The sequence below is a fragment of the Moschus berezovskii genome, chromosome 3, assembly GCF_049115385.1.
Source record: "Moschus berezovskii isolate FMDL1 chromosome 3, NW_MosBer_1.0, whole genome shotgun sequence".
In the NCBI taxonomy this organism is placed as follows: domain Eukaryota; kingdom Metazoa; phylum Chordata; class Mammalia; order Artiodactyla; family Moschidae; genus Moschus; species Moschus berezovskii.
Genome location: NC_142462.1, coordinates 123,947,735 through 123,960,950, shown reverse-complemented (window position 1 = coordinate 123,960,950; position 13,216 = coordinate 123,947,735). Strand labels below are relative to the sequence as shown.

Below are 13,216 nucleotides of genomic sequence, written 5' to 3'. Positions count from 1 at the left end.
GGGTTGCCCTCCTCCATCTTACATGGGACATGTGGCCTCCAAGATCATGGCAGGAGGGAAAAGGGAGATGGGGAGACATGCTAACTCTTCACTGCTTGACCCCGTAGTAACACTACTAAGTTCACTCATATTTCTTTGGCCAGAATTAATTACATACTCCTACCCTAACTGCCGGCGCATTAGAAAATGTAGATAATCACATCTATTATGTAGATAATCATAGATATTTGGTGGCCACTAAGAGTCTCTCCTTGATTTTGGGGGAAAATTATATCTATGAACTTCATGTTATACCTCCCCCCAAGTCATAATTTTACATAAAGACAGGATCATTAACAGTGCTCAGCTGAGCAATACTGGACCCTGTGGCAAAAGGTAAAATCAGTAATGCTGCCTTTACATAAAACGTTTCTCTTTGGTTCAGCATACATTTGATTGCATTAATTCTGCAAAGGGAGTCCTAGGTCAGGGTGTTCAGAAACAGCTGATGTCAGGGTCATTAAGAAAGGCTGTGGTTTGGGCGTGCCACATTTAGCTACCGGCTAAAACAACTGTGCAGCCAGGTGAAGGACAGAACGGGCTCCAGGAGGCACCCCACACAAATCAGTCACTGTGCTCCCTCCATTCTGTGTATGATCGATAGAACTTACAACTGATTATACATTTTCACTGATTAGAAGATGTACGATCAATTTATTAATTGCTTTTCAGAAAGAAAAAGAAAGACAGGTAAGGGACTTTCCGGGTTGTTCAGTGGTTAAGACTCCACCTTGCAATCCAGGGTACTTGGGTTTGATCCCTGGTTGGGGATCCAACATGTTGTGTGGCAACTACTGAGGCTGTGAGCCTCAAGCAGAGAAGCCCACAGGCCGCAATGAAGAAAGATCCTGCCTGCCGAAACTAAGACCTGATATAGCCCCAAATAAATGAACACATGTTTTAAAAATGACTGGTAAGCTTCTTCTGACACCATCTATAAGAAACACCCAGGGACATTCCTGGTGTCAGAGTGGATAAGACCCACCTGCCAATGCGGGGGACACGGGTTCCATCGCTGGTCCGGGAAGATCTCACATGCCGTGAAGCAACTAAGCGGGAGAGCCACAACTACTGAGCCTACACACCCAAAGGGGATGCTCTGCAACAAGAGAAGCCACCAAAATGAGAAGCCCCTCATACCACAATGAAGAGTAGCCGCCCCCCCCCCCAACCTGCCGGAACTACAGAAGTGAGAGTTGGACTATAAAGAAAGCTGAGCACCGAAGAATTGATGCTTCTGAACTGTGGTGTTGGAGAAGACTCTTGAGAGTCCCTTGGACTGCAAGGAGATCCAACCAGTCCATCCTAAAGGAGATCAGTCCTGGGTGTTCATTGGAACGTCGGATGCTGAAGCTGAAGCTCCAATACTTTGGCCACCTGATGAGAAGAACTGACTCACTGGAAAAGACCCTGATGCTGGGAAAGATTGAGGACAGGAGGAGAAGGGGATGACAGAGGATGAGATGGCTGGATGGTGTCACCGACTCAATGGGCATGAGTGAGTTTGAGTAAGCTCAGGGAGTTGTGATCAACACGGAAGCCTGGTGTGCTGCAGTCCACGGGTCGCAAAGAGTCGGACGTGACTGAGCAACTGAACAGAACGGAAAGCCCAGGCAAAGCAACCAAGACCCAGTGCAGCCAAAAATAAATAAAAAATTTTTAAAAAAAATGAACCCAGATTGGGGGAAAAAAAATTAACATGTGGAAAAACAACAACGAAAAGGTGGGGGGATTCTTAAATTGTCGGCGATGCAGGAAAATGCTTTAGGGTTCCCAGGCAGAAAAGTCTGAACTCCAACCAAACTCACAGAGCAAGTGAATTTCATTAATGAGTGATGGGGCAAGCCCACAGACTAGCCCCACAGGCTCCTCTGTCCATGGGATTCTTCAGGAAAGAACCCTGGAGTGGGTTGCCATGGCCTCCTCCAGGGGGTCTTCCCAACCCAAGGATTGAACCTGCAGCTCCTGCATCTCAGGTGGGTGTTTTTACCGCTGATCCACCTGGGAAGCCCGGAAACGCAGGGGCATAGTTACTCAAATCAACAGACAAAAGCACCTATTGGAACAAACCAGGCGCAGCCCATTAACCATGACAGGCCTCAGGCAAAATGCTCAGTGTGAGAAATAACAGGGCAGCGTCCTCATTCTGAATGGATCCCAGGAGGGCCCTCCCCAAGGCTCCCTGACTTCCCTCCTGTCCCTCCTTCCAAAACCAGTTCTCAGCAAATGGAGTCATTCGCTTGCCTTGGCCAATTATTATTGTGACAGGGATTAAAATATTAAACTGAAGAGATGGAATTTAAATGACAACTGGAGAGTCACTCTGCGTGGGTCCCGGTGGGCTTTATACCACGTCAGGTAGGCTGAAGGCCCACCCTGGTCTCTTTCTCATCAGTGTTTCCAGCGTTCCCTGGAATAAGGCAGTCGTCTCCCTGAGCCTCCGGAAATCCTCCCGGCTCCCCCCGCCAGCCAGTCAGAACAAGGTCAAAGCGAGAAACTCCACACCTGATAGCCAAGTGGCTTTTGAACCCAGGTGAGGGTCCCTCCAGTGCATTGCAACTTTCTGTTCAGAAAGCTCCCCAGGTGGCGCTAGCGGTCAATAACCCGCTTCCCAGTACCGGAGACACTAAAGGCGCGAGTTCGATCCTTGGGTGGGGAAGATCCTCTGGAGAAGGGAAAGGCAACCCACTCCTGTATTCTTCATTGGAGTGTCCCATGGACAGCGGAGCCTGGGAGGCTGCAGTCCACGAGGTCACAAGGAGTTAGACAGGACTGAAATCACTTAGCAGAGGCAACAATCCAGAAAGCACGGCTCTGGGATGGGAGGGTCTTCAGCGCCCCGGGTCCACTCTGGACTGGAGAGCCGGGAGGGGAAGAACTCTCCAGAAACCCTGAACAGGTGCAGAACGTCTGAACCAGGCACCACCCGGACTGTGGGGATTTCACACAAGCGGAGGAACTCGGACTGGAGAGGGAGGCAGGAAAGATAGGCTGCACGAGGGTGTCTTGTGGCTGGGTGGGCGGCACCGCCTGGGGGGGCGTCCCTGAAGCGGGCTCACCTTCCTTCCCGGGGGAGACCTCTGCGACCCTCCGCACCTGGACAGACGGGAAAGCCATCTCCTCACAGCCCCCAGGGCGTCCCCAGAGCGACCTGCGTCCTCCACCACTGATGGCCGGGAGCAGGAGAGCTGACATCAGCGTTCAGGGCACTCGAGTGACTTTGGGGGGCCACCCTGTTCTCAGAGCCGCGAGCAGCAGGGCAGGCGACCCTCTACCGAGGACTCGCCCCACTTCCAGCCAGGGTGTGGGAAGGGTCCGGGTTGCACCTTGGCTGGGGTGGGAGGGGTCACCCCGCCACCCCGCCACCCCCAGAGAACGCCCGGCCGGCCCGGGGCTACGCGCGGGGCTGAGACAGCACGTAGGGGCCTCGCCCCAGCCCTCGGCCCCCACCATTTCCTCCGCTGTCTTGGCAACCCCGCGTGCCCCGCGGCGCCTGCCTTGGTGAACCTTGGTGAACCTGAGACAGCCGGGCGGGGTGGGGTACGGGGCGGGGGGTGGTGGCGGTGAAAACCCGCACTCCGCCCGCGACGCCGGGTCGCACCAGCCGGGTGCGATCTCAGCGCGCACGCCGGCGGCAGGGCCCCGGGGCCGCGGCTTTCCAGACGCACGTGCGGGTCAGCGCTCATCCCACCAAAACCCCCGCGCTTCCGCCGCCGCCGGGTCTGCGGGGCACCGGGCGCGTGTGCGTGCTTCAGGGTGTGTGTGGCGGGGGTTCAGACATTTATGACCGACACTGGGCGGGGTCTCCCGGGGTCTGACACCCGTCTCGTAGCGGGGACCGCAGCCCCCCGGGCGACAGCGCGCGGCGGCGAGGGGAGCGCGCGGCACGCCGTGCACTTCCTGTTCGAGGCGCGCCGCCGTCCACCTCCCCGCGCCGCCCGCCCGCGTCCGGGCCAGACCTGGCCCTTCGCGTAGCCCCGGGCCCCGGAGCCCTGGAGCGGCGGCGGGGGGACGGAGCGGGCGCCGGGGCCTCGGCTCCCCGCACGGCTCCCGCGCGCTCCCCGGCCCGCCGCCAGCAGCCGCGCTCGCCGCCGCGGCTCGGTCCAATTGCGCAGAGTCTCCGCGTTTGCACCTCCTCTTCCCCTCCTCCTCCTCCCTCCCTCGCTCAGAAAGGAGGACGGACCTCGCTCCAGGCTGCGGGCTGGTTTATTCTGCGGCCGAGGCTCTCGTTAATATACACGGCGTCTCGCTCTCGCCAGATCTTCCACTCAGGCGCAGGCGACGGGAGGGCTGCTTCTCAAAGTGTGTAACTGCACCTGCTTGTCCGATTACCTCTGGGAATCGAGGAGTGGCGGGGAGCCGGGAGGGTGGGAAATGTTGCCTCGCCTTGCCAAAGGAAGAAAACTTTGTCACCCGGCGGGAGCCCGCTGCCACGCGTAGCCCCGAACCAGGACGGCCTCGGGCTTCGGTTCTGCCTCGGACGATCCCGTAGGAGGAAGCGGACACGTGAACCCGGCGCTCCCGCCGACCGCCACCCCCGGCGGGCCCGAGGTCCCTGCCCCACCTCCCTCCCGCGGAAGTCCCCGCGCGGTGTCTTCAGGCGGGAGGGGACAGTAAACAGCGCCCGCGGCCGACGGCAGGGGCCGGGCACGGGGAGGAGAGGACCGAATTCCAGGAACGGGTCACCCGGAATTAACTTCGGCTTAAAGTTATGGGAAGCGCGGCCATGGACACCAAGAAGAAGAAAGATGTTTGCAGCCCCGGCGGGAGCGGCGGCAAGAAAAACAGCAGCCAGAAGCGGCGTTCGCTGCGGGTGCACATTCCGGTGAGTCCGGCCCCGCGGGGCTCCCGCTCGCCGCCCCCCGCGGCGCTCCGAGCCGGCGCGGAAGCGGTTAACGCGGGCCGCTCCGCCGCCGTGCGCGCCCCTCCTGCAGCTCCGGGGACGGCTGACGGCGCGGGGCCGAGCTACGCCGCCCGGCTCGGGCTCCGTGTCCTGCCCCGCCCGCGTGCCGCCGGGGCCCGGCGACCCACCGTCTGCGGCGGGGCGGGCTGGGCGTAGCCCGGGATCCAGCCCGGTGCGGGCGCGGGGGGCGGTGCGTAGGCTTGTTTTTGTTGAAGGAGGACCTTGTGGACTGCGCTCCGGGGAGGTGGAGCCGCGCGGCGCGGCTGGGGACGGACGGGAGGGGCGGTGGGTGGGGACAGCGGGGGATGGGGGCGGCAGCTGTGTGGAGCTGCGCCCTCAAACGGACCCCCCCCCCGGCTCCCCAGCACCCCGCTCCTCAGCTTTCCTCGCGTGTCTCTGGGCCCGGGGCGGGAGGCTCCTCTGCAGCCGGCCCCTGGGCCTGATCCTGGGAGCACATTTCAGGCATTTGGGGGCTCCGGACCCCCTAAGGCATGCAGGGCCCTCGCGAACTTCAGACCTGGCCACGCCGGCCGCAGGGCTGGACTTCGGCGGCATCGATTGGTCTGCAGCTTGACTTTGTCCAGCTGGAGGGCGTGGCGGGCAGGGGTCGTGCGCCCACCCTGCGGTTTGCCTGCCCGTGGCCCCCGCAGCCTTCCTTAGCCACTCCGTGGGTGGGTGGCTGGGTGGGGGGATTGGTCTGATGCTGAGCCCTGCAGCCCTTACCTGTACCCGAAGGAAGCCCCCAGCTGGGTCACACCCCCAGCCTTCACTAACCGAGTACACGTGTGTCCAAACATACACGCAAGAGAACTCCGTGGAGAACGTAATTTTGATGATGGGTGACCGGTCTTGGGCACAGATGCCGGTGATCCCACCCGCCCAGGGCTGCCTCCGACCTCACCTTGTTACAGACACCTCCTGGAAGCTAATCCTTCCTGACAGCCGCCGGCGGGGGTGGGGGGGTGGGGAGTGAGGGAGGTGGGGACTGGCCAAGCATTTTCTGCTGTGAACTCTCTTAGGCATTTCACTCCGGTCTTTGTTGACTGCGCTTCCTTCCCAGTCCTGTGTGCAAACACTGGCCAGGAAGGTCAGGTACTGGGGGAGCCCCAGACATCTGATGGGTACTCCAGGGAGCAGCCCCAAGTTGGGACAGGTGGCCAGCCCTCCCTGGCAAGGGAGAGCTCAGGGAGCAGGTGACTGGGCCCGAGCTTGCAGTGTGACCACCAGGGTGGTGACCCAAGCTTGCTGGAATAAGCATGCCTTTGAACAAATAAACATCCTATTTGAAAATGAGATAGTCCTGTTTACATTCCTAATGTGAGATGTTTTGAGCCATATTTGTAAATGAAAAGTTAGACACCAGCAGGCGAAGCCTCCCTCTGGTAGTTTTCACTTGACTGAGCCATTTAACCACTCAGCTTCTCCTGTTTGTCAAACAGATAATAACTCTATTTTGCCCCCCTTTCAAGTCTGTTGATATAAAAATAAGTCATGGGAAAGCTCGTACCAGTGCTAACTTTTATATGAATGTGTGACAGTTATACTTACATCAGAGCATCTACTTTAAAAAAGAGAGAAAAGAAAATTACATTGTCTAGTGCCCAGGCCATAGCCTATTCAGGGTGATAGGTGAGGCTGGTCTCAAATGGGAACATGTGTGTGGGGCACGCTCCGGAGAGGTAGTGGGCGAAATCCAGAACCCGGAAAAGGACTGAGCGGCCAAGGTGTGATGGTGGAAAAGCCACGATATAGTTGGAATCCTCTCACCAGCCCTCCTGCTGCTGGTGATGACTTTGGCTGCTTTAGACATCGTTCTTGGCCCGCTGCAGCCCTTACAGAAAGTACCATTCAGTTATTCCACGACACGTGTGCTGTGCTGCTTGATGGTGAGATCCAGGGGGAAAGGAGAGGGCCTCTGTCTCTGCTCTCGCAGGACCTGCATTTACTGTGTGTTTGGGGGCAGGGGGGAACCAAGAGGGTGTTGTCACTAACCAACTAGTCATTGCCTGTGGGTCCCTGTGCTGGGCTGGGTGAGAGTTACATGCTAGCTGGGAAAATGTGGCATTCAGGCAGATGTTTGCAGACGTCCTGAGGGTACAGGTTGACGGGTGCAGGCTGTACCTGCTTTCAGAGGGGAGAGAAGGGAGAGATGGCAGGGCATTGACATGTTCAGAGAGACCCTGCACCAGAGGTGGTAGTCAGGACGGAGGCGTGTCAGGGGCATGGCGGGGGATCACTCCTGCCAGGGAACCAGTTTGAGCCCCCCTCTGGAATCGGAGAGTGTGGGGCTGTTTCCAGACCCAGCGAAGGGCCCCTTTTCATGGACGAAAGGGTTTGAAAAATCAGGGTAATTGGAAATACATCAAGGTCGGATCAAGGAGAGCCTTGAATCAGCCTTACAAGATTTAGCAAGTAGAAATACTAAGTGCCCAGTTAAATTAGAATTTTAAACAATGAACAACTTCTTAGTATATGAATGTGCCAGGCACCATTTGGGATAAACTTATACTAAAAGAAACACTGTCCGTTGTTACCTGAAATCCCACTTTACCTGGCCTCCTGTCTCTTCTCTGGGAGTCCTTCCTGGGCCTAACTCCCAGGAATGAGGATGCCCCCGGAGCCCTTAAGCTGCAGTAGATGCGATGGGCATCCTTCCTGTTGTGCCCAGAGCCCACCCAGGGTTCCCTGCAGCCTTGCTGGACAGCTCCACTCCACACCACGGCTGCTCACTGTGTCTCTCTGCTCCTCAAGGAGGCCTCTTGAATAGTGGCAGCTCGCTCAGCCTGAGTACAGGCTGGAGTGGGAATGCTGGGGTTGGGATTATGCCCTGAAGGGGCAGCCATCACCAAGGAGGAATGCAGATGGGGGGAAGGGTTCTACCATGGGTTCTGTGGAGGCCTCCAAGGGTCCCTGCAGGACCCAGCCCCTGTTGCCCAGAGTGGTGGACCAGTTATTCACGCGCTCTTTCTGGCCTGACTTCCTTGCCTCACCTCCCCCGCTCCATGGGATAAACTACTGAATCCAAGTCATTATCTCACTATTTTGAGGGGGAATTTCAAGTCAGTGGCTTCCCTGGTGGCTCAGACGGTAACTTCGTCTGCCTGCAATGCAGGAAACCCAGGTTCATCCCTGGGTTGGGAAGATCCCCCGGAAAAGGAAATGGTAACCCACTTCAGTACTCTTGCCTGGAAAATTCCACAGAGATGAGCCTGGCGGGCTACAGTCCATGGGGTCTCAAAGAGCCGGACACGACTGAGCAACTTCACTTTCAAGTAAGAAGCAATTAAAAATGATGACAACAACACCTCGTGGTGTAAAGTTGTGGAGAGTGGGTTGGTGTCAAGGGAAGCGATCAAATGCTTGGGTAAAAATCCCAGAGGTCAGCATTTGAGGGCTTGAACTGTAGTAATGAAAAGAGAAAACAGATGGAGTCAAGATGGAAGATGGTCAGCCGTGGTGTCTGATGGATGCAAGGGACTGAGCTGGCCTTAGTATTGTAGGACGTTTGGTATCAGGAGGCGGTTCTTGGGGGAGGATTGTGAGTCTGTCAAAGCCCAGGTGGACTTGAGCAGTGAATCGAAGGGCATCACTTCTGCCTCCTCCCCAACACCTGGTGGCCATCGGTGTTCATTTCCCAGGATGCTCGGGATCCTAAAGAGCGGCTGCCGGAAGATACCGTGGCTCTGGCAGTCCAGTGGTGGGGTCATTTGGTGGCGGTCAATGACACTCACCGTGGTGAAGCCTCCTGGGACCTCTCGTGTCCAAAGCAGCTGGGTTTTGTTTTGTTTTTTTTTTTCTGAAATGGACACGACTGGACTCGGTCTCCAGCCCCACGTCTGTTGCATAAACAGAACTATGGCCAAGGATGTAAGCTGCAAACCTCCATCCTAGGCTCTTTAATCTAGACCTTTCTTTTTAATTTATTTTTTTGCTTTTTAATTTTTTACTTTGTAATTTTTTTTATTGGTGGCACTAGGTCTTCGTCGCTGCCCTCAGGTTTTCTCCGGTGATGGCCAGCGGGGGCTTCTCACTGCCGTGGCTTCTCTTGTTGGGGAGCACAGGCTCTCGGGTGTGTGAGCGCCGTCGTTGCGGCTCCTGGGCTTACTCCTTGTGGCTCCCGGGCTTAGTTGCTCTGAGGCGCGTGGGTTCTTCCCGGCCCAGGTATTGAACCCGTGTCCCCTGCATTGGCAGGTGGATTCTTAGCTACTGGACCCCCAGGACAGTCTTTTCATCTAGATCCTTAACCACCTTTTACCCTGCCCTCCTGCCAGCAGCATAGCGCCTGCTGTGCCCTGAGATTCTGGAAAAGAGGACTCAACTTTAGGGGATACGCTAAGGGCTTAGGTGACAGTGGGTAGCGGAGACCCACAGTTACTAACTAAAGTAATTCATTAACTGAATTCTACTGAAGGGAGAATGGCCCTTGGGCCTGATGGAGGGTGTCGCCTTGCTTGGTTTCAGTCTCGGGGTGGGTCCCCTTTGGGGGAGACCGTCTTAGATCTTGTCCGGGGAAAGAGAAAGAGGGAGAGGAGAGGAACGCCTGTGCGCAGGCTCCTCTGGGGCTGCCCTGGGCCTTTAAAAGTAGCAAGACAAGCATAGTGTTCAGAGTCGTGGTGTGCTGGCAACTCGCCTGGGTTCTCATTCCTCCGCCTTCATCCCTAATGGAAGGCAGGAGCAGTCATCCAGGTGGTGGGAATGCTTTTAGAAAAGAGCTCATTAGAAGCCTAACTGTGCCTGGCAACCTGCCCAAGCAGCCATCGCTGGGAGTTAGCATGTGCTTTCCGCCCTTCTGTCCGAGAAAAAGAATGTGCCCTGTTAACGTGCAGCCTTACTGTAAGTGGTGACCGCTGGCTGTCTTTTTGACCGTCTTGTGGGACCCTGGGACTGTTCACAGGCCAATGATAGGGCAGGAGGTTGGGGGGCAGAGAGGACTTTGGAGAGAAGGACCCACGCGGGGGCCCGTGGGGACATGGAGGCAGCTGGGGGAGGTCAGCCTCGGTCCGAGGCAGTGGCCTGATACTTACTGCTGCCAGAGTGCCCCTGCATCTCCTGGGAGAGGGGCAGCAGAAATCCTTGTCAGCCCCTGGAGACAGCCTAGAAATAGAGCCAGAAGCAGCTGGCTGGCCTGAGAGGTCATGGAGACCCAGCGTGGCTTGGGCCGGTCGCTGGGGATGTCTTTGCCTGTGGTGTCTCCCAAGGGAAGTCTCGCACTGCCTGAAGCCCAGTGCCCTTCACCTTGTAGATGGGCCTGCTACCAGTAGCCTCCATCGAGCCAGATCCGCTCTGCTGGGCAGGGCGTGAAGGAGGGGGCCCCACTGCCTTCTGCTCCCTGCAGGACTGCTCACTGCCCACCCTGCCACTGGAACTTCCTGGACTAAAACCCCGGTGAAGGGACAGCGGGTGCCATGCAGCAAGGTGCAGGGGTGTGTGTCATCTCTGGCCTTGATCTTGGTCGGCATGTACCACCTTAAGCAAGATGGGTCAGGGTTTAGGACAGTGTTTTTCAAAGTGCAGCTCACGGACCAGGCTAAGTCGATCCACCCAGCATTTGCTTAAAATGTACCATCCTAGGGCTCAGTCCAGAACTGCTGAATCAGCGTCTCTGGGGCGTGGGACCCGCGGTTCTTTGTTTTTGATAAGTTTTCTGGGTGACTCTCAGGCCTCCAGGGATTTAACAAAGAATTGCTTTCCAGCTTCCTCAGTGTGTGGGCTCTGACTCGTGTGAGTGCTCAGTCATGTCTGACTTTTTAGCGACCCTGTGAACTGTAGCCAGACTCCTCTGTCCATGGGATTTCTTAGGCAAGAGACCTGGAGTAGATTGCCATGTTCTTCTCCAGGCGCGTCTTCCTGACCCAGGGGTTGAACCCATGTCTCCTGCATCTCCTGCACTTGGCAGGCAGATTCTTTACCACGTGAGCCACCGGGGAAGCCGCCTGCCTGGTGTTATTCTTTCTATCAGTCTGTCCGTCCCCCATCTAAGTATCTGTGTATCCCTCCATCCTTCTCTCTACCATCTGCCCTCTTCCACCTGCCGTTGAGAAGAGACACTCTTGGCTGCTGACGGTAGAACAAAGGCAGAGTAGTTCTGGCTCCCAGATAAAGATGAGTGTCCAGACAGGCCCCCAGCCTGCGTAAACCGGTGGTGGTCCAGCCTCTTAGACCTCGCCGCATTGTTTGACTCCGCCCTTCAGTGGCTTGATGCATTTTGGGCACCCTGAACACAGGCTCTTACAGGACCCAGAGTGTGATATAGGGACTGGAGGAGGCAGAGGAGCCGATACTGGAGTCCCTGGAACTGTTCTGTGGCTCCGGGGTTTATGGACGAGGCCTGGATGTCTCTCTGCAGCTCGCAGCGTGTGGGCTGGACTGACTGCGGGGTGGGCCTCATGTAGCGCGTCGGCTGAATGCACAGTTACGCCCAGTCCAGCTCTGGGCCTGTGGGAGGGGGGCTACAGGTAGGTAGAGAATGGATATAGGGGTACCCTTCCTTGAAGATTCCACCCTACGGACTATGCATGGACCTCCATGGGCCAGCTCACCTAGTGGCCTAAGCTGAGCATGAAACAGAATCACACATCCAGCGACTCACAGGCTGGGTTCCCTGTCTCATCTTGTCCCCACTTTACAGCTTGTCCCCGGCTGAGAACAGGGCATCCCCCGTCCCATGGTTGGTGACCCTATCGTCAAGTCTAACCTCTGCTGCGCTGGGCCCACTGTTTCCTAGCACCTGTCTGTGGACGGTTCAAGATCCTTGTGTAAACCAGGCTCTGAACACTGCCTCGTGGCCTCATGATAAATGCGATCATTGATATCCTGGGTCACTATTGCGCCAAAAGGACATCGCTAGTCCTGAGGTTCCAGCCAACAGCAGCGGCAGCCCCGCACGTGTATGTTCAGTGTTGTGTCTTTCCACACATCATAAACTTGATCTGGTTCTCAGCGCTTCACCGGTATCTTTCCCTGCCTGTTTCCTCCTCCGGTAAAAATCTAGCAAAACTGTCTTCTATTACTGATCTGCCCCCGGGGGTTTCCCTTTTGACCCAAGTCTGACTCCGGAAAAACTCGAAGCACGTCTTAACTTGCCAAGGGCTTTTCACCTGCTCAGACTTCATTCTCTTTACCTTCAGCACATCAGCTTGTGTCTTCTGAAACCATCCGGGCACATAAATGTGCTCCTCAATTATGCTGTTTCTTTTTTTGCTTGTTTTTTGATGTTCATTTGTTTGGCTGCCTCGCATCTTCGTTGCAGCACATGGGATCTCGGTTACAGCAGGCAGGATCTTTTGATGTGGGGCAGAGACTCTAGCTGTGGCACGGGGCCTCGGTTGTTTTCATCTCTTGGGCTTAGTTGCCCCTAGGCATGTGGGGTCTTTGTTTCTCAACCAGGGATCAGACCCGCGTCCCCTCAGTTGAAAGACAGATTCTTAAACCACTCGGCCACTAGAGAAGTCCCACGTGATGCTGTTTCTCGACTGTCTGTTTTTCTTCTACGTTTCCCACCTTGATATATTCAGCTCACTGCCAGCAATGTCTGTTTCTGGGCACTATTTCACTTTTACGGTGTTACTCAGGTCACCAAACAGGCCACAGACCCTGGAAGAGCTGGGTTAGAATCTGGCCTTCCTTCTCCCATCCACCCCGACTCTGACCCAGAACAGTGGGTATCATCACACGTGAACACCTGTGACTCCCACTTCTTTCCAAACGGTGGCCCAGCCCATCTTGATATCCCCGGACAGCAAACCAAATGTCAATGTGTGGTCAAAAGCTTTAAGATAAGGGACAGGCAGTGGCCAATGTAGTGCTGAGCACCGGAGGTGAAGTCCTTCATTTGCTCGGTCAGTTGACCGTGACCTTGCTGTCAGACGGGCGGGGGAGCCACAGCGGGGGGGGGAGGCTGCCTCCCTGGGGAATTCTTAGAGAGACCCCACTGCACGCTGTGTGCCGCTGAGCAGAGGAAATGGTTGAGGGCTTGTCAGTCGGGCTTCCCCTCCAGGGAAGGCTGGTTTAGCCCCGCGTCGGAACGGTTAACCCCAATCTCGCTCATCTCTTTCTTCCTCTGCCTGCTTTGAAAATGATTTGATCCGCATCCTTCCCTTCCTGTTGACAGGAAGCCCTTCTCTGCCAGCGCACGGCTTGTCACACACCCATCAGATATCATCCGGGCTCTGGGGCCTCGTGCCAGAGCCTCTGTGTGTTGATACACTCTGATCTGGCGGTGAAGGCGCTGATGAATGGACAATAAAGACCACTTTGCTTTGGGTCACCCCAGGG

General features: G+C 56.3%; 1 protein-coding gene across 6 annotated transcripts in view; it reads left to right on the top strand.

Moving 5' to 3' along the window:
• The first annotated feature begins 4,081 nt into the window (after window positions 1-4,081).
• PRKAG2 (protein kinase AMP-activated non-catalytic subunit gamma 2) overlaps window positions 4,082-13,216 on the top strand; it is a 300,068-nt gene continuing 290,933 nt past the window's right edge. The window contains exon 1 of one of the 6 annotated variants that reach the window (XM_088834770.1): window positions 4,082-4,864. In XM_088834770.1, the coding sequence (XP_088690896.1) occupies window positions 4,751-4,864 (114 nt within the window). In that variant the 5' untranslated portion in view covers window positions 4,082-4,750. The remainder of the gene's footprint in view (window positions 4,865-13,216) is intronic. The other 5 variants (XM_055421589.2, XM_055421590.2, XM_055421587.2 and 2 more) reach the window with 5 other exon arrangements.